Source organism: Panulirus ornatus, chromosome 37 (assembly GCF_036320965.1).
Source record: "Panulirus ornatus isolate Po-2019 chromosome 37, ASM3632096v1, whole genome shotgun sequence".
NCBI lineage: Eukaryota > Metazoa > Arthropoda > Malacostraca > Decapoda > Palinuridae > Panulirus > Panulirus ornatus.
This window is the reverse complement of record NC_092260.1, coordinates 27,817,199-27,839,316: the sequence shown is the minus strand read 5'-3', so window position 1 is coordinate 27,839,316 and position 22,118 is coordinate 27,817,199. Positions and strand designations below refer to the sequence as shown.

General features: G+C 47.8%; 1 protein-coding gene across 4 annotated transcripts in view; it reads left to right on the top strand.

The window, feature by feature from the left end:
* LOC139760641 (uncharacterized) overlaps window positions 1-22,118 on the top strand; it is a 137,200-nt gene that overhangs the window by 85,043 nt on the left and 30,039 nt on the right. For all 4 annotated transcript variants that reach the window (XM_071684064.1, XM_071684063.1, XM_071684061.1 and 1 more), the window contains exons 14-21: window positions 2,106-2,305; window positions 7,347-7,536; window positions 11,733-12,184; window positions 12,992-13,172; window positions 14,545-14,662; window positions 17,501-17,672; window positions 18,383-18,689; window positions 19,364-19,573. In XM_071684064.1, coding sequence (XP_071540165.1) covers window positions 2,106-2,305; window positions 7,347-7,536; window positions 11,733-12,184; window positions 12,992-13,172; window positions 14,545-14,662; window positions 17,501-17,672; window positions 18,383-18,689; window positions 19,364-19,573 — 1,830 coding nt within the window. The remainder of the gene's footprint in view (window positions 1-2,105; window positions 2,306-7,346; window positions 7,537-11,732; window positions 12,185-12,991; window positions 13,173-14,544; window positions 14,663-17,500; window positions 17,673-18,382; window positions 18,690-19,363; window positions 19,574-22,118) is intronic.

The window sequence follows — 22,118 nt, the reverse complement described above, 5'->3', positions numbered from 1 at the left end:
ACCTGACCCTTGAAGATCAGGCCAAAGATCAGGTCAACATGCCCAAAGGTTGTCGTACCATCGTCTTCATGGGATTATTCGGTGAGGCCAGAGTCACATGCCTCGAGCTACAGAAGGAAGTACACCCGTCTTGACCCTGTATGAACATGGTACGTGGTAGTGGCAGATCTCCATCGCCCCACACATCACTACCTACTGTAGTGCGTCCAAACCCATACATACAGACATACATACATACATACGTACGTACAATGTGTCTGTCTGTCTGTGTGAGGCAGCCGAATCCTCCTCACGGAATGAGGAAGCAGTTGACTATTCCCTACACTCCATCTTGTATCCCAGCCCTACGGCACCCTCCTCACCTTACCTAGCTAACACCCTAACACTCCCTCACCCTGCCTACCATAAAGCTCTCTTGCCTGCCTCACATCTCCCTCCCTGACCCGCCACCACTGACGAGCCTGGTCATGTCTTGAGGCTGGAGGGAGGGAGTGAACATCTTAACCCGTCCTGATGATGATTGCCAGCTAACTTAATCTGTAGATTCACTTAACGTATTCACTTACTCCTCACTTACCGTGATTTATAAGTGGACTTATACTGAAAGTATCTGAGAGAGAGAGAGAGAGAGAGAGAGAGAGAGAGAGAGAGAGAGAGAGAGAGAGAGAGAGAGAGAGAAATCTGGTTTAGGAGACACAAGGGCATCACACAGCAGAAGAAAAGGGGAAAGTCTATAATGGGATCGATCGACGCTAACTTTCTAACTTCCGTTTCCTCTTTCTTGTCTAACTTTCTAACTTCTATATTCTTTCCCTATCTAACTTTACCCACAGCAACAGCTTGCTCGGTACAACTTGGCTGCAACAGTTTTTTTTTTCTTTTTTATCCGAAGCATTGTTTTTTCCATCCTGCCTCTCACCTCACACTCTCCCCCTCCCCCATCTCTCCCTCACTCTCATCTCCCCACCTCCAACCCTTCATCCTTACTCTCACTCCCTCTTCCCCACCCCAACTCTCCTCCCTCATTCTCACTCCCCTATCTCTCCTCCTTAACCTTCACCTTACTCTTACTCCCTCTCTCACTGCCTCTCTCTCCTATCCATCTAAGCTTCCCCATCCTCTTCATTTTCTCTCTCTTTCCTTTGTTTTCCTTCTCTCTTTCATCCCTGTTTCCCTTATCTTCTCTCCCTTCCTTTTACCCTTCCACTGCTTTCATCTCCCTAGATTTTTCCTCCCTCTCCCTGTCTTTCTTCCTTCTCCCTCCTCTCCTTTAATCCCTCTCTCTCTCTCTCTCTCTCTCTCTCTCTCTCTCTCTCTCTCTCTCTCTCTCTCTCTCTCTCTCTCTCTCCTGTTCCCATTCCCACTCCGCCTTCCCTCCCATACTCTGTTTCTCCCTCTGTTCCTCCCCCCTCCCCATCTCTATATCTTCCTTTCTTCCTTTGTATCACCCTTCCTCCCCAGCCTCCACTCATAGATGACTCAATTATGGTGATTCATAAATATCAGAGGCACACACACACACACACACACACACACACACACACACACACACACACACACACACACACACACACAACACACACATCATTCTTATGGTACAAGGGTTTGTACTGTGTATTTTCTCATACGGTTCTTTGTTTTTTGCCTTTCTTCATGTAATTCAATAATCCATTTATATGATCTATTATTATATTATTATTATAATTATTATCATCATTACTATTATTATTATTATCAATAACATTATTATTGTTATCATTATCATTATTGTTATTATTATTATTATTATTATTATTATTATTATTATCATTATTATGTTACACACATACACATGAATGTAAACACAGACGAGCAAACACATACACACTCTTCCCACAAGTACCTACAGTCTACATCAGTGGCACTGTACCCCACTGGTAACACTAGCTCACATCAGTGGCACTCTACCCCACTGGTAACACTAGCTCACATCAGTGGCACTCTACCCCACTGGTAACACTAGCTCATATCATTTATACTTACTCCCACAGGCTTCATCAGTGTCACTATCCTCCACAGGTAACGCTGGTAACGCTAGCCCTCATCACTGTCACTCTCCCCCACAGGTAACGGCCCTGGTGACGGAGTCGCCATGTGTCTGCGACTGGACTATCTGCTAGACGGGCCGGACGCCTTCCTGTTATCGGCGCGGGTGGTGCAGGAACAGAGCTTCCAGGAGTCCACGGTGCTGCTCTTCCTCTATGGACCACACGGCAACAGGTCCCTCACCACAGCGCTCAACTTCACCGTCACTGACCCCTTCCAGGTACGGCCACTTAGATATGCTTCCACGTAGGCCGCATGTAGAGAGCATCGCTTCCTGGAGTAACATTTCCAGTTAGGGCATCGTATCTAGTTACTTCGTCTTTCAAATAGCGTCTGTTTCATGTAAGGCTTTTAAGTTTAATGCCTCCAAGACTCAATTTCTACCCATCTCTCCATCGAAAACTCCTCAAAACTCTCGTCTCTCCTTTGACGGCTCTGTAATTCCATCTCTTGACTCAGTGAATATACTTGGTAGTACTATAATATCCACTCTTTCTTGGAAACTCAATATTACGGAAAGTGCTATGTCTGCCTCTTTCTTAGAAACTAGATGTCTTATTTAGATGGCGAAACTTCTCTTCTGAGCGGTTTCTCCGTTGATACAAGGAATTGAGTCGTCTTTGTATGAAGTACTGCTTTCACATTTATTTGGGGTGGTTCTAGATCTGTATCCTTACATGACAGAGTTGAGTCGAACGTGGTCCGCCTTGTAAACTGTCCCAGGCTAACTTCCAAACTTGACTCCCCTCCCTCGCCCTACGCCGCAATGTTGGTTCACTCTCCCTCTTCTACAGGTATCCTTTGGTTTTTGCTCCCAAGAGCTGGCTGCATGTGTGTCTCCACTACTAGCTAGACCACGCAATACTCGGCAAGCTGCTGCGTCACGTGATTATTGTGCGGCCATCGGCAACTCAATGGTGGACCGTTTTGTACCTGCTTCTTATCCTACTCGTCGAAGCTTTGGAACTATCTACCTTCTCATGTCCCAGCAACTATGATCTGGCACATTTCAAAAGACATGTCTTTTACTTTCTTAAAGATTCGTAAATACTTTCCCTTGTCTTTTCCTTTTCCGTCTCATAATTCTCTCTATTTTTTAATTGAGGCCCGGCCTTGATGTGGGCTTTTGTCCGTGACTGGAGCCTTCAACATATAATAAAATGGTAGAGATCCTCCAGACACTATCACTTCCAGTTAAGGCCTCTTCTAGACGCCATCGTTTCCAGGTAAGGCTGCCCCAGACAGCATCGCTCCAAGTAAGGCTGCTTCTGGAAGGAATATGTTTCTCTGGTAAGGCTGTTTTGAGAGAAGGTTACTTCCAGGTAAAGTGTGCAGCACTCCTGGATCAATGGACTTCTTGCCTTCTCATGCCAGCCTGCTGCATACCCTTCACCTCCTACTTACTCACAACATCCTCACCAGCGCTCTCTGCCCTAGCAGCACGCTCTTCCATCCCTCTAACCAGAACATTTTTCTCCGAAGCATATCTCCACTTTCCAGCGACCCCCCCCCCCCTCTCTCTCCACTCTTCGCCAGTAAACAACCAGTCACCAGTCATCACCAGTAAACAACCAGTCACCACTCTTCGCCAGTAAACAACCAGTCACCAGTCATCACCAGTAAACAACCAGTCACCAGTCATCACCAGTAAACAACCAATCACCAGTCATCACCAGTAAACAACCAGTCACCAGTCATCACCTGTAAACAACCAGTCACCAGTCATCACCTGTAAACAACCAGTCACCAGACATCACCAGTAAACAACCAGTCACCAGTCATCACCAGTAAACAGGGCTTCAGTGTTCATTCCTCTGGTAATTATTCTAACACTCGCTCTGCCTCCTCTTTTGGCAGGGGCTCCGGGTCTAGACAAGCTTATCTCTGGTTTTCCTCGTCCGCTGTCTGTCCTCTGGGTCCGAAGACAACAAGTTTTCCCTTTTTTTCTTTTCCACGCCAAAGGCTTCAGCCACGGGCAGAGTCTCCACTTTAGGACCAGGTCTTGAGTGAACGCACACTCACTCATCCACCCACCTATCCACTCACTCACACAAGTGACCCCAGACCCAAGATCTCTAATCTGGGACTCGACGATCCTTTATCTATGATTTGGGATGCGCGATCCCTCGGCATTGTTCCTGAAACCTTGACCACTGATCCCAGAATTGCGACCCGAGACACAGCGACGGGTCGCCCAGCCTTCGTTCTGCGTCTTCCCAAGAGCAAAATCTGTCTCGCATCAAGTCTTTTATTTCGTTGGGACTGTCCGTATTTCTTGGCGTTCTCCTCCTCCAGCCGAATTTCCCTCCCTCCCGCTGACATCGTGAGACACTTTACGAAAGACCTGTGTCACCTGACGGGCCTTGAAAAGCCTTCACCACCACCTCCGTGCCTCTGGTCACCACCTGCCTCCGTCGCCAACTTCCTCTGTCGGTGAAGTGAATGAAGTGGTTGTGAGGCAGCATCGCGGGGTTCCTGTCTTTTATAGGAGTCTATTGATCAAAACCATTTTGTATGTAAGGTTGAGATTAGTCTAGTTTTTTTTTTTGTGAGGCTTTACCGCAAGGGGAGCCTGAGGTCCTTTGAAGCTGTCGCTAGAAGGACGAGAGAAATTTTTTATTGATCCCCAAGTGTCTTCACATGATGCTGTGATGCTCTACACGCCTTGCGTGTTTGATTCTGTGTAGACATTACGGTACAGCGGGTGTTGTACACGTGGTGTTGTACAGAGAGTGTTGCATAGGTGGCGCTGTACAGGTGATATACTGTACAAGTGTCTTGCTACAGGCGATGTACAGGTGGTGTGTTGTGCAGAAGGTGTGCAGGTGACGCTGTACAGCTTCCTCAACCCGCCGTACTTTCAAGTCCCGAGACAGACAGAGCATTGACAGTGTTTCCCATGTGTTGAATCGACGATCTGGTTTTCCACAGGCAACACCGTTCTCTCTGAACCGTCATTCTCCGCGTCCAACACGGGCGTCATCACCAGGTGTAAGAGAGAGAGAGAGAGAGAGAGAGAGAGAGAGAGAGAGAGAGAGAGAGAGAGAGAGCGATGGGCAGAGAGGCGGTGGTAATTGGTCACTAAACCATAGACAGAAACTTTTAAGTAGAGAGCTCATCAGGTCTCCCGGCAGGAGGCAGCTCTGGTGTTTCTGGCTTCTTGTCCATAACTAGACCTGTTTACTCTCCCTCCTTCCCTCTCTCTCTCTATCTCTCTGACAGACACAGTCCCCGCCTCCTGCCCCCTTCCCCACAACGTTACCGCACCCCTTCCCCAGCAGTACCGAGACGCTTCACTCCTCACCCACACTCTTGTTAATTAGCTAAATCAGGACAGCTGGAGGGGGGCGGCGTCCTCCTCCTCCTCTCCGTTGTCTCCGTCGCTCCTCCACCACACAGTGCTGATAATCCCGTCGTTATGGCTCCATCGCTGACGTTTCTCAGTGTGTGTGTGTGTGAGTGTGTGTGTGTGTGTGTGTGTGTGTGTGTGTGTGTGTTTTCGAACGATCATTAATCACATCTAATTCTAGCAAGATGGGGGAGCGGTGGATTCTGTTTTAGAAACGTACCTCAGAATAAAGGTTACACCCGCACATATTGTTGTATATATGTGATTCATTGATGATAATTACCACGGGCTCATGTATATGAGATAATCCTGGTGTTCACCACGACCTTTTCCTGAGCGCAGGGTCCCTGTCTGAATGGGTCCTGGCGTTTCCCAGGACCCATTATTCTCCAGAAACCCTTGACGTTCCACAACTGCGGTACGCCCAGTAGCTGGGATAGGACAGACTCCATTAAAGTGAGAAGCTCTTTGACGAGACTGTACACTGCTTTGTGAACTGGCGATGGTACAGCCTGGTCTTGGGTGACAGTTCACTCGCCTGGTAATCGTGAGGGCAGTCGTTGGCGGTGGTGTGTGGCCCAGTGCTATGACCATTTCTAATATGAATCTCGACAAGTGATCGAGACAAACAAGGTACGACACACAAACAATAGAGGGAGAGCCAGAATACCTCAAGTCAGACTAAGACAAAGAAGTTACGACAAAGAAGGTGAATCATAGAAGGCCATACATTAAGGAACAGGATCTAATGATGAGAATATAATTACTCTTGGCTATGGTAACTTGAGGACGCCTTCATTAAGACCTTTGATGAGGTGGGGGGAAAATTCTTGTGGCTCATAAAACGTCTTTCAAAGACCCACTTCAAGGCACCACGCAAGATATTTTTTTTTAGAGTGGGATTATTTTTTCCTCTCCTGATATTTTTCAAGCAGGCTGCTCGCCTCGCTGTTACTGAAGTTTGTTATGATTAAAGTTTAATGATGCAGGAAAAAGAAAAACGACTTGCTCCAGACGGGGAGTGTGAGATACAATATCTTGATAAAATAATCAGACGAGACCTTTTTTTTTTTTGGGTCATTGTGCTTTCAAGACGTCCAGCGCTGTGTAAGTTTTATGATGAGCGGCTAGGGCAGGTGTTGCGAGCCTGATTATACTCATGAGCACCACGACGGTACGACCCTATAGCACGACGATATGACCCTTAAGCATGACAGTACGACCTTTGAACACGACGATACGACCCTTGAATACGACGGTACAACGCTGGAGCACGACGGTGTGATCCTTGACCACGACGGTACGACCCTTGACCACGAAGGCACGACCCTTGACCACGACGGTACGACTCTTGGGCACGACGGTACGACCCTTGGGCATGATGGTACTACCCTAGAGCACTACCACTGCACGACCCGTGGAAGCTACGATGTCATCCTTTGATCTAAACCTTAACAGCCGAGTTCAAAGCCAGGCCATCTTTGCTCAAGGGTCGTACCGTCGTGCTTAAGTGTCATACCGTCGTATTCAAGGGTCATACCGTCGTGCGCAAGGGTCATACCGTCGTGTTCAAGGATCGCACCGTCGTGCTCAAGGGTCGCACCGTATAATCGTATAATACAACTGTATTATATGGAACGACAATCGTATTACATCTTCTAGGAAAGATTTTCATCATAATTATCCACTTCTAAAATGTTTACAACCTTACCTCACGAGCATAAAAAAAAATACGACCATAGAAAACGACGATATGGCCATTGAACATGGGGGATAACGACCCTTGCGTATAACGGCCGTTATACCCAAGGGTCGTCCAGTCGTGCTCAAGGGTCGTAGCGTGTCGTTAAAGTACGTGCTCAATAGCTTTTACCTCTGAATTTCATCTCCCTCACGAACGTCTCTCGTGCAGGTGGTGGTGCAGTACGAACGCGGGTACGGCCCCCACTACACGGCGGGCGTGTCGGGCGTGCAGGTGACGCAAGGGGCGTGCGGCCTGGAGCTGGACAACCTGACCTCTATCTCCTGCACCTTCACCCGCGACTTCTGCGGCTGGACCAACACCCACAGCGACCACAGAAACTGGCTCCTGACGGATAAAGGTGGGTGGTGGGTTGGGTTGGTGGGTGGTAGGTTGGTGTGGGAGGTGGTGGGCTGGTATGGTGGGTGATGTTCATCTTCCCCTCGGGGTGGGTCGATAAGTGGAAACCTGGCTTAAGTGTGTGTGTGTGTGTGTGTGTGTGTGTGTGTGTACATATATAGGAGTAAAGACATGATACCTATGTACAGGGTTAAGAGATGGGGCAACACGCGTGCAAAACTCTTCCAGTAACATACAAATGATAATCACATAAACACGTACACGCACCAGCTGTCCGCTCACAATTAAACTCTCATTCTTTTTCAAATCCTTTTTATCGTCATTTGTTCCAGGAAATCTGTTGTCTTTCTAGTCACGGCCGGCAGCCGTCCTTGTCAGCTCGACCTGACAGATATACTAAACACATTCATATCATTTTTTTTTTAAGCAGAGGATGTTTGTATTATTTTCCCCAGTACGTTGTGCATAGCATTTATAAGCTTCACCTAAAAACTGAGTCATATATCTAGGTTCATTTTCATCCTTTTGAAATAATCTCGCAATGAATAGAAATATTAGAACCATTGAACATAAAAAAGCATATTGCTGGTTTTTCTTGCAACCTGAGACTTCATTACAAACGCTGTGAGTGAAGGGGAGTGAGAGATAGATAGATAGATAAGGGACGCCTAGAGATGACACTTCGATCCCACCAGCTTTCGAGATATCCAGGACTTATAATACTGGATCCTCCAGTTATTATAATACTGGATCCTCCAGTTATTATAATACTGGATCCTCCAGTTATTATGGCTCAAGGAGAACGACCAGACATGAGTAGCGTAGGACGTCACCTTCGGGATCTGCCAAACCCTCACTGGAGATGGGAGAGACGACCATGCGATTCATCATGCTTAAGGAGGTGAGAGTTGATGACTCATTCATAGACTCTGGAAACAGTAGAAGTCTAGAGATAACAGAACGATGGTTGACAGGATTAGATCATTATTGTCTCATAAGGATAAGCTGAACCAAAACATGTTTCCGGGAAGAAGAGATAAAGAATATGAAGATTAAGAGGTAAAGAAAAAACAATCTAGTACTGAGACCTTGGTTCTGACAATCTGGAATATGAGTGAGGTGGTTTATGACTTGCTCCAGGTCGTTAAGAATGGAAAGCGCGAGGAATCATTACCCCCAGCCAGGTGTGTGGGAGGATTTCCACCACACTATGTGGTGTATGGTGAGGTGGTTGTTTACCCTGCTTGCCACACGGAATGTGGATGAACACCTTCCCTACCACAAATGATATAGTTGAAAACTCCTTCTGTATCTAATGTGGTTGATCACCCCTTCTTGCTGTACTGAATATAATTAAACGCCCTTCCTCCTATGGTGTTATAGTGAATGTGGCTTAACACCCTCTTCGACATTACTGATGTGATTAATATAGTTGAATATCTTATTTACTCTACTTAATGTTGTTGAACATCCTCCTGATACAGACAGTGTAGGTGAATACTATCCCTGGTATGGGTAATGTAGCTGAACCTTCTCACTGTTGACAGTAAGGAGGTTGAACACCTTTCTTGCTATATAATGTGTTGTTGAACATCTTTCCTCCTATAAGTAATGTGACTTCCCTTTTTTAGTTCATGCAGTTGAAGACTCTACATAATACACGTCATGTAGGTGAACTCCTTCCTTCCTGTGGTTGAACACCTTCTCTGGTATATGTGATATAGATGAACATCCTCCCTGCTATGAATAATGTAACTGACCATCTTTCTTGCTGTAAGTATTGCGATTAAACACCCTCCCCACCGTGATGAACACGATCCAATCTAGCTATATACTCTGCCACTAAAGCCTTTCTTCTTCAAAAGGAAATTCTCTGGGCATAGGATGCTGTCATTTCAAGACAGGAAAAAAATCTGAATGTAATCTCCATTTAAACAGAGTATTTAGTGTGAGTTATGAACCTGGATTACCTTCTTCACTCCCGCCTCATGCACCGGTATACTACGTTGTTGTGCACCTATTCATGTCTCACTCACTAAGCGCTTGCAACGCACTCTCACCGTGCTCTCGCTAAGTGCCAGCCACACACTCAGGACACACTCACCGCACTCTTGCCTCATATAGGCCAGGCACTCGCAGAGCACTCACCATACGTTGCCTCATGCAAGCCACACAGTCACAACACACTCACCATACACTTGCCACACACAGGTCACAAGCACACACAACACACTATCGATACATTTTCCACAAACAGGAACACACTCACCCTACACTTGTTACACACACACACACACACACACACACACACACACACACACACGCACACACACACACACACACACACACAACACACTCACTATCCACTTGCCACATGCAGGGACACACTCACAACGCACAATCCATACACATGTGACATGCAAGCTACACCTTACTCACAACACATTCATCATACATTTACCATATGCAGGACACATACCTATAACACTCTGAAAATACTTTCAATACATATAAGCCACACAATACATTTACCACATGCCGACTTCACATTTGAAACATTCTCATCACACACTCTTCACACTCTCACCACATACTCATGACACAAGCTCTGCACAAGTACATTGGCTATATATTTAACACTCTACCACACACTCATCCCACGCAGCCTGCACATTCGCACTGCACACCCACCACACGCTCACCACACATTCGCACTGCACACCCACCACACGCTCGCCACACATTCGCACTGCACACCCACCACACGCTCGCCACACATTCGCACTGCACACCCACCACACGCTCGCCACACATTCGCACTGCACACCCACCACACGCTCACCACACATTCGCACTGCACACCCACCACACGCTCGCCACACATTCGCACTGCACACCCACCACACGCTCGCCACACATTCGCACTGCACACCCACCACACGCTCGCCACACATTCGCACTGCACACCCACCACACGCTCACCACACATTCGCACTGCACACCCACCACACGCTCGCCACACATTCTTTGGCAGTATACTGATCCTTGAGGGCTGGTTGAAAGGCCATCTGTCTTGCTCAAGGGTCGTACCATCGTACTCAAGGGTCGTACATTTTTAATCCCTTGGCCAGGTAATCAATGTACACTGTCAGTGTAACATGTTGCCTCAGTATCACTAACACTCACCCCTCCCTTTAAAACATAATGAAGGAACGTTCGCTCTTTTTTTTTTCTCTCTCTCTCTCCTGCGGCGAAGCTCCGGCAACATTATGCAAATTGCAGTAGTCTCATGCATCAGGCCCGTCTGGTGAGTCACCGCTGGGGCAGGTGCTCCACCTGTGCCACCCAGAGTCGACTGGTCAGGTGTGTCGTCCTACTCCTGGGGATGGTAGAATCTCTCTCTCTCTCTCTCTCTCTCTCTCTCTCTCTCTCTCTCTCTCTCTCTCTCTCTCTCTCTCTCTCTCTCTCTCTCTCTCTCTCTCTCCATCGCACTACAAGGCTAATTTTCTCTCATGGTCCATGTAGTACCAGAAGGCGATATGGTGGAGACTTGACTCAACGGTAGAACCCCGTGGATATACCGGCGACTCGGGAGAATATATATATGTAGCCTCATCAAGGCACAACTGTCCAAGGATTGAAAGTGACTGAGGCAAACTGACGCGGTGGTGAGAGACATGACTAGTGGATCTCAATGTAGACAAGCGCAGACTGGTGTAGTCTGGGGTGGGAGATGTTAATCATAGATTACCAGAAATACAGGAGGAAAAAAGGTCTTGGCACATGAGCAGCATGACCTAGTGTACGCCCGGCAGTGCAAACAGAGTGCAAGGTTTCGTAACCAGAAAAATTATAAAATGAAGAACACACTACTTACACTTTATAGCACCTTCATCAGCCATCTTGCGGAGGAGATTAGGGTGTGTTTCAAACTTTCTTAGAACATTTCCGCGTTAGCGTTCCCTCTTCAGCCTACATGGTACGTCCACCTTAGCTACTTACCCGCTGGCATTTGCCTTAGGGGGAGTGGAGTGGGTGGGGAAATGCCTTCTGTTTTACTACCCTGTCTTTACCTCTACAGGTTCAGGAACTTAAGATCCTATTACTGTCCTTCAGTGAGGTAGTCCCTCTACGTGGACCATCTGGTCTCCCATGTGGTCTGTCCTTCTCATACACTCTTACGCATCTTCCCCGCAGGTATCTTGGCGGAGGTGCGGAGCGGCAGCGCCAGCAGTAGCAGCATCAAAGGCCTCAAGGCCACCCTCATGCAGGAGCAACAGTGGGCTGACCTCATCTCCCCGGTAGTGACCCAAACTAACCTCACCTCCAGCCCTCGTAACGACATCAATATAATCCTTAATGACTCGGAGGAAGAGAACAAGGACGAGGAGGACCTTCCCGCAGGCGACGTTGACGACGGAGGAGCCTGTCTGACGCTGCATTACCGTCTCCTGTCGGCGCACTCGGAGTTGCGGGTGGTTCTCAGGCCCCTATCTGCTGTAGGGGTTAAGGGCTACCGACGGAGGGGCAGCCAGGGTCATCAGGAGGAAGAAGAGGAGGTGTTGTGGACACAGGGCCGCGTCGGGAGCCCTGGAGTCATGGAGGCCATGGTCAATCTTCTCCCAGACACCTTACCACACCAGTACCAGGTACCTGCTACCACACTACCGCACCAGTGCCCGATACCTACCACCACACTACCTCACCAGTACAGAGTACTCAGCACATCACCTCATGAACACCAAGCTCCTTCAAACATTACCCCACCAGTACCACATAACTGATACATTACCTCGCCACCCCACCAGTTCTGATCCCTGCCACACTGCCCCATCGGTACCAGGTGTCACACTACCTCGTTAGTGACAGGTAACTGCCACACTCCCCACCAGCACCAGGTACGTAACACACATCCCCACCAGTACCAGGTACCAGGTACATGGTACATTACCCCACCATTATCAGGAGCCTGATACATGACCCCACCAGTACAAGGTATCTCACCCACTATGATACTTTTTTTTACTCAATCTTAGCATCTGATTGTCCCACTAGATTGTACCATCTTACTTTATTCGTTGTTGAACGTCTCTAGTTTTATCACCTGTTACACAAGTCATCTTAACCATCTTTTTCACGCCCTCTCCCCTCCTATTTCTCTGAACCAACTTTGTTAAGTCGAGAGTGTCCTGAGACCTTTGTAGTTAAGGCATCCGTGTGCAAGAAGACTAAACTGCACAATGATAATTTTTGGAGTAGATATGTTAGGAGCAGTAGTCATAGATCGATCATTTCTAACACATAACTAAGGAAATCCTAAGTTTCAACTTTGACTTACTGTTGTGAATACTAGGAGGCCCGACGTTCCAACTTGTGGAGGATAAGAATTATATTATTACCTCATTCCCTCCTCCCTCTCCCGTTACTTGGCCTTACCCTCACTCTTCCCTCATCAGCTGATCCTCCGGGCTGTGGGCGTAGGCTCTGGTGGAGCCAGTGGAGGTGTGGAGGTGCGACGGGTCAGCCTCCAGCCGGGCACCTGTGCCATTGGACCTTCATGCAACTTCGACGATGGCTTCTGTTCCTGGCGCGTCTCCTACACTGGTGGCACCGTCTGGTACATCCGCCCACACCAAGGTAAGCCCACGCTACCTCCACCCACTCCAAGGTATGTCCATGCTGCCTCCTCCTACACCAACATACACTACTTCTTCCCACAGCAAATTACGTCCTTGTTATCTCCGCCTACACCAAAGTACGCCCATAGTTCCTCCTCCTACACCAGGTTACGCTCACGCTACCTGTGCTCTTCATATATATATATATATATATATATATATATATATATATATATATATATATATATATATATATATATATATATATCCTTTGCCTCAGCCTTCGTTACCCGCTATATATCATAAGCGTTGTTGTGGCACTTGCAACACTAGACGTCGAGTCAAGATCTGTTATCCCTCTGATGCCGTAATACCAGAGCCACGGAGGGAGGACAGAGACGTTCATTGCACAGAGAAATGTGACGAGAATGGCCCGGACGTGCTGGCTGGCTGGCTGGAAACACGTCAACGAGAAAGAGAGGTGGGAAAAATTGTCCAGTTTTACTATACCGTGAATCCATATACAACATGAAACATATGGGAACGAGACATGCTCCTGCTACTGTGGTAGTCATGCCATACAGTAGGTGGTTGGATATCCGTGACTAGACTTTAGTGTTGACCTCAGTCTGTGTTGTGAGTATATGCGTCCCAGCTTCTGAAAATAATTTAAGGGGAAGAAATGTGATAATGACAGATAACTCTTTCTCCGATAGGCATGGCGGCTTGGGTTTGCAGAGTCATACATATGTAAGATTAGATGGATAGAGTAGTCTCCGCTTCTCACTGATTCACATCGAGATGTGAGGCGGGTGAAGACTTCATCTAGACGACATTCCATATTCATGGATGCACCAGCTTCGGGTAATCTCCATCCCATACACGTGCTAGGTATATGGATGTGACTCCTAAACCAGTCACTTCCTACAGGGTTTCCGTCACGGAGCACCTTTGTTTCTGTCGAAGGTTATGGCTGGGGTTGACGTGGAGGGCAGCAGCTGTGGCCGTGGGTGTGATCACGTAGAGAGTGAACTTGTGTGTCCCCGCAGGATGACATGACGTCGTCCTGCTACACACACACACACACACACACACACACACACACACACACACACACACACACACACACACACTCTCACTCACTTACACACTTAACCCACTGTAACACAACGGGTATACAAGACAGAGACACTATTGCTCACACGCTGCAACACACTGTGCACAATATACTCATATTTACTCAGAAAAGACTCTGGAAAACACTCTCTTTACTCACTATACCCACGACGGTAGCGACACACCTCACACACCCCCAACATAACATGGGCAACACACTCGCCCATCTCATGATAACGCGTCCATTTCACTCACAAACGCACTCCCTCCCGCAGACGACGGCGAAGAAGGCAGTCACGCCGCAGTGCTGGTCGAGGGCAGCCCGGCGGATACCACCTGCCTCATCAGCGAGACCATCACCACCACCTCCAGTCCCAGGGGCCTCGCCTTCAGGTAGGAACTTCCCTAGGGCCTCCGTCATCAGATAGGTCACGCTCCAAGTGTCTCATATCATCATGAGGATCAGTCCCAAGGCCAGTGTACGTATGTACCATGTCTTCCAGTGCACACACACACACACACACACACACACACACACACACACACACACACACACACACACACTAATACCGACTTATGATCCACTTTCGAGGGGAGGATGAACACCTAGATTGGCTGTAGCATATTGAACGCAGAACATCGATATAACATGAGCATCAAAGTGTTCTCTCCCTCTTCTGTTCTTTACCATACCAGTGAGCCGATTAACTTGACCCGTATGATATACCCGACGATATATTGATGTCACCTGTACCGTACTGTTGGTTCGGAGGAGGGAGCAAGTACCCACCTCCCACAGGATATCCATCCTCCTCCTCCGGAGGGAGCAAGTACCCACCTCCCACAGGATATCCATCCTCCTCCTCCGGAGGGAGCAAGTACCCACCTCCCACAGGATATCCATCCTCCTCCTCCGGAGGGAGCAAGTACCCACCTCCCACAGGACACCCATCCTCATCCCTCCGTAGGTACTAACAGATACGGATGAAGTCGAGGGTTGGCACGCCACATTCAGAATAACATGTCTGTAAAAAAAATAAAGTAAAAAAAGAATTTTGCCGATTTAATCTATTTTAGGGATCAGCAGTTGCAAAATGAATATTAGAGCACGTTTTTATCCCAGACCCTACGATATGGATCTTTACACAAGGCTTTCATTTAGAAACTACCACAGGTTCCTGATGCAGAAATTCTGAATACATGGTTGGATAATAGGATTTTCGGATAATAATATTCAAAATAGAATCAGAGGTGAGCGACCGAGCGAGCAACCACTATGTACATGTGTCACCTTTCACTCTCCCGGGAAGGTTGTGGTTTGGCTTTGGTGATGAAGAGTTTACCCCGGGGTTGTGCAGATACTTGATGATACGTATAGTGTGGATACACACGAGAATGTCCCCAGAGTAGAGAGGCAAAACGTGGGTCTAACCAAGTCAGAATGTCTCTAGAGTAGAGGGGCTAAACGTGGGTCTAACCAAGTCATATCTGTGATGTATGTGGTCAGGACGTCCCCTTTCAAAATCTGTCAAGAAAGAGTCGGGTGTATCATCTCGTGTTGTACCATTCCTATAATCCATCGTCAGGATTTATGAATTCAAGTTGGATGATACTCAGGATGTATTTCCAGAGGCCCTGCAGTCCAAAGCTGCGTTACTTCCAGTAGAAGGGAAATTAGGGACCCTTTTGTGATGGGAATATCTTTGGCGAGAGATGATACAGCCTCGCCAAAGTGACTCTTTCACTCGCTGTGTGACCTCGTGCAGCCGGAGTCCGGTTCCACCACTGGCGAGGCTGTATCACTAGGAGTGCAGTCGCGCACAGAACTTGCCACACCAAAGGAGTCCATCATTTCTCTGCTACTGGAAGTAGCGCAGCTTTGGACTGTAGGAATCTCTGTAAAGGAGTTCCTGAGTGGCACCAGAACCCTCTCATAAGAAGGGGTCCTGGGGTAATTATAGATTATTACTCTGCTTCTCATTTATGTCATTCTAAGTCTTATTTTTTTAGGTTTAAAGTATTTGGTATGTAATTGTCTGATATAACTGTCATCCATATTTAGCCTACATTTAAGTGGCTACATATTGAATATAGCTTACATATTAGCCACGAGCCACATATGAGCCACAAGCCTCATATGAACCATGGCTGGTGCGCTCTTCACACCACAGCCAACACTAACCACCAGCATCTCCGACACTAGCCCTCCTCATCTCACACCCTCCTCACCTCACACCCTCCTCCCTAGAAAAGGACTGACGCCCTCCTTTCATCTACACATAATTGGATCTCTGATGCCCACTTTTGTTGGCGTTCCATTTCAATTAGTCTTTTGAGGAAAAAAATATACGGTTACGGATAAAATCCTTCGATGAGGTTTCATTTCCATTATGGACACAGAGTGCCAGAGTCAGTGATATACGTTGGCGAGTGAGGAGTGTATTTCTTTCTCTCTTTCGTTAATTACGAAACAACTCGTCTGGTTTACGAAAATTAGCTTCTTGAAGTCCAAACGATCCCGATGTTCTGTCCTCAGGTATGAGGACAGAAAGGTCGTGCTAGGTTCCTTGTGGGGTAGACGAAGTCCCCTAGGGTTAAGCGAAGTTCCATGGGGTTGAGAGGGATCTTTGGGCCAGGTGAGGTTTTCTAAGATCAAGTGAGGTTCCCTGGGTTCAGATGACTACCCTAGGACAGACGAGGTCATTCCTTGGGATCAGGCGAGGTTCCGTGAGGTCAGATGAGAGAACCTTTGGGATTGGATGAGGATCCTTAGCGTCGCCTGGCATCACACTGGCTCGCCTGGCACCACATTGGCTCGCCTGGCATCACATTGGCTCGCCTGGCATCACACTGGGTCGCCCGGCGTCACATTGGCTCGCCTGGCGTCGCATTGGATCGCCTGGCATCACACTGGGTCGCCTGGCGTCACACTGGGTCGCCTGGCGTCACACTGGGTCGCCTGGCGTCACACTGGGTCGCCTGGCATCACACTGGGTCGCCTGGGGTCACACTGGGTCGCCTGGCATCACACTGGCTCGCCTGGCATCACACTGGCTCGCCTGGCGTCACACTGGGTCGCCTGGCGTCACACTACGTCGTTTGCCAAGGGATTATTTTCATAAATGGTGTTAACATTCCTTTTCCTTGACCCTAGAATCTCCTTGTCTTTCTCCATAACATAAATCGACCTCTGTCAGTCTCGGAAATGAGAGTTTGTGTTGTGTCCTGCAGGTACCGCGTGATGGGGACGAGTCGGTGCCTGTCGGTGGGGCAGCAGGAGTCCGTGCCGAGGGGCACAGCCGCTAAACCCACCATAACCACCATCTGGGAGCAGTGCAGGGGCAAGGGTCACCACTGGCTAACTGAGTGCGTTACCCTCCCGCCCACGGAACACCCTTACCAGGTAAACGCAACTTTAACGCACTAACTACCACATGCCAGGCTGGGCTCTCTAACAACGTTCCTCAACGCCTCTCACTGCTGCCTCCTCCGCGTACCTAGGGTCACCCTGCGTGCTGCAGAAGACCCTCGCGTTGTGCAGAGGGGAGGGAGCGAGGGAAAGACTGAGGAAGAAGCCAAGTGACGATTTTCTTCTAAGGCTCACTTGTCTGTTCCTGATGCTCCCTCGCTGAAGAGGGAAACGCCGAACTATGCTTTATTTATCTTGCTTGCACTCACAGCCGATGGCTGACAGTGATGCGCATTTCTTTTGAATGTTTTCTTTTGTAAATTGTGTTGAAACTTCACCGAGGATCACTGTTCCCCTACGGTCATTTATCAAGCATTTGGATTCCTGATGAAGTGGCCTTGTTGAACACATCCGGGCGTTGCATGTGCGTACGCTGACACAACTCATACACACTGATGTCATTGTGAATCCGTTAATGTTTTCTCCTGTCATTTCCATCCATTTTCTCTCTATGTCGCTATCAGGACGAGGTTTTGATTTTGTCTGATAACGGTCTAGGGTGTTCGGGTGAAAGATGAATTGTTGAGTTCAGGGAAAGATATTTCCTCAACTCTCCCAAGCCTTAGCCAATTTTTCGTTCATCAGCCTTTTTTTTTGTCATTTTCTCTGTCTCTTTTTTAGCCACTCTGTCTGTGTTTCCTCAGGTGGTGCTGACGGCAGAGACAGCGGAGACCTCGACCGAGGTCTGGGTTGACGATGTCGAACTCATAGAGGGAGGTTGTAATGAGACCCTCTCCATGAACACGTCCTTCTCCGATCTGTACACCCCAGCCCCCAGCTTGGAAAGTCCAATATCAAGCTTGAACACTTCACTCCCGAGCCTGGGCAGCCCCTCACCCAGCCTGGATGCGCCCCCACAGTGGGAATGCGCCCCTTTGGGGTCCCTGTGTGGTATGACGCAGCCCAAGTATGGTCAGCGAGACTGGGTGTACGTGGATGCTCCCTCGACAGGTTTGTTGGTGCTCTGTCCCGACTCGTCCCTCCCTCCTATCCTGTTTTCTCCCACCCTTATCCTGTCTTGCCCTCTCTTTCTCCACCCTACTTCACCCACCCCTCATGTTCCACATCATCATGTGGTTCTATATTCCAGTGGAAGAAATGATTTCCTTTATACTTTTTCTTAATAGCTAAGACCTCCTCTGTGCTCATGTTGGAGGTTCACTCGTATACCAAACCTGTATATTCAACGAAGATATTTCTCTTAAGGTATGATCTGTTTATTCACGTGCTAAACATCTGTGACTCAACGAAGACGTGGATGATCCGCTACGGGATTGAGTATCAGTCTGTCTAGGGCAGGATTTTTTTTTAGGTCTATTCCCTAGGGTAAATCCCTATAGGACTACACCTCTAAGAACCCATTCACATTAGCATACGACAGATACACTTCTCAGACCAATATGTCAATGTTAAGCCTCTCGGACCATTCTCTCAGGGCCTTACCACCAAGACCAGTCATCAGAGTTCGACCTTTAAGACGAGAGTCTTAAGATCGACTTTTAAGACAATTATCTCAAGGAAATCTACCGCTAAGACCAGCAGTTTTAGGGCCACAGGTGTAAGAACATTACCCCAGGGCCACACTTCAGTGGCTAGTGTCTCAGGACTGCATTTCCACCTTGCAGAAAAAGACTCTAACACCAGCAGCGCCAACGCCAGCAGCGCCAACGTCAGCAGCAACCCCAGCACAGAGGCACCGCAAGAACTGGACCATCGTATTGATGTGCCCGAGGGCTCGCCCGAGCGCTCCTGCAGGGACGGCTCTCCCCTTCAAGATGCCTGGGTCTGCGACGGGATCCCGGACTGTCCCGACCACAGTGACGAGGACGACTGCGGTAAGTGACTAGATTTTCGTTTAATACTTAGAACTGCGGTTAGTACTAGGGCCTGCGGTTAGCATTGGGGCCTGCCGTTAACACTAGGACCTGTAATTAGCACTAAGACCTGTGGTTTGCACTAGGACCTGTGGTTTGCACTAAGACCTGCGTTTAACACTAGGACCTGCGGTTAGGACTAGGACCTGCGGTTATCACATGGACCTGTGATTAGCACTAAGACCTGCTGGTTCAGATGGTCCTCCTGTCCCACCTCTTTAGAGGAAAATGGCTGGGTTCGTGTAAAGAAAGGACCCCTTGTCAGACTCTGAACAAAACGATTCTTTAGCAATTACAGTACAAGGTACAGTGGCACCTGGTACTGTAATATTGAATTACTAATAATTTTTTCTTTTCGGTTTTTGTATTAGTGCATTTTCGTTTCCATCTTGTCTCTCATAATTTGTGTCTACTTTATTATACGTTTTCGCTGTTCTTTGCACCCTTCTTTACTCTTGCATTGTCTTCTAACCTTTTCTTCTTACTCCTCTTTTCCCACCCTCACTCTCTCCGCGTTCCACATTCCCACACTCTCCCTTCCTTCTTTTCCTCCTTACATCGCTCTCGAAAATGCGTCTCAGCTCCTCACCCTCGCTCCCTCCCTTCTGTCCTCCTCTCCTCCCTGCGTCGTACCTCCAGCGTCCGTCCCAGTGCGTCAGATGACCAATTACACTCCGGGGACATCCCCGTCTGAGCGACTATTGCCTTGATTACCGTGTATCTGCCTCGTACCGAAACCATCATTATCCTGAAGGTGAGAAGGAAGGGCGAGGTCAGACTTGACACTTAGAACCTCCAGGAAGTCTGGTCGCACACACACACACACACACACACACACACACACACACACACACACACACACACACACACACACACACACACACACACACACACACACACACACACACACACACACACACACACACACACACACACATACAATGGGGAGATGTCGGGCCGACCTCGCTCTAGATTGTATTTTTAAGGCAGTTCATTCTATACTTTCATAGTTCCTGGTGTCCCACTGCGCTGTTTGTTCAATGGAATGAGAGAAGGAGAAAACTTGTGAATTGGTAATGAGAAATTAAACCGCCAAGAGAAGATCGAAGAGTTGAGAGTATCCGAAACAACAGAAGATGAGATTAAGGTAATTTGGAGGAAGATTAAAAATGGATGATCACGGCTGCCATGTAAGTGTGTGACAGTGTGTGTGTGTATGTAGGTTGTGTAGAGAGGTGCAGCACGGTGGACTTAAGGTTTAAGAAAGTTGAAAAGTGTGTCTAATGTGTAATATGGGAAGGTTAGCAGGAGCTTGATGACTGGATACGTGCTAGTGATATTGATTGTAAGAATTACAGAAGATTAAGCTTTCTAAGCTTAAGTGGCAAGGTGTGTAGGGTAGGATAAAGACTGATTGTGTCAAAAGGATTATTGAACCACTTGTTGGTGATGAGTAAGGTGGGTTTAGGATGAGAAGAAGATTTAGGGACCAGATTTTAGCACTTAGCTTACACTTGCCTCTCACTCACACTTACTCTACCTCGCTTTTCCTCTCTGTCCATTTCAAAGCTTCCTCTATTCCCTCTCCAGCTTCTCGTCCACATCCCTTCCCTACACACGATATACCCTCTTCCCTCGGCCCTTTGTCAGACCAGGTGCCGTTAGGACGGATCAATTACCTCCCAAATTTGTCACGACACCTGTGTTAAGACCAGGGCAGCTGACCCTTTCCTCTCTCCCGCTCTCCCCGCCTCTTACAGCCTTGCGTCCTCTCATAGGACGTCAACACATTTCCTTCCCACCCTCACCCTAATTCTATATGATATGCCATTTAGCTTCTCTCTTCTTCCCTAAAATTTGAAGATGTTACATTTCCTAAAACATCCTTACAAAACTCTATCGTTTCCTTTCCCTTCCCATTGCATTTCAGCACACAACCCTCCCATTCCATAGCATTTAATCACACCCTTTTACTCCCCCTCTCCCCTACTCAACGTCCAAACGCAACCCCTTTCCCTCTCCAGCAATCAAAACAGGTCCTCTCCCACTCCATTGCAGTCAAACACACCCCTTCCCATCCCCCTGCGTTCAAACATGCCTCCTTCACCCAGAATTCGGAAACATCCACCTCTTCCTAGTATCTCCTCTCGCCTTAGGAGGACAAAGTGCGTCGTAGATTCCTGTTTAAAGCTCAGAAGACAGGGACTTTAGTTGGTTTAGTTGTTCATTTGTTATCTTGTCACAGAGAATCCTGCTGGCGACGACCTGACTCTTTTGTCTGGGGGAACTTACTCTTCTTAGCAGGAGAGTAAGTTGTAATTGTCAATATTGGCATAGCTCGACTGGTCTCTGAAAACTCTCTCTATTTTATTCTAGATGAACCAAATATATATTTTTTTATAATATCATCTTTTACGAACGTAAGTAAAGCAAAATAATTCTTAAACACATGATCGCAAGGTTGTTACACTTCAGTACGACGGTACGGGCCTTTAGCACGACGTTA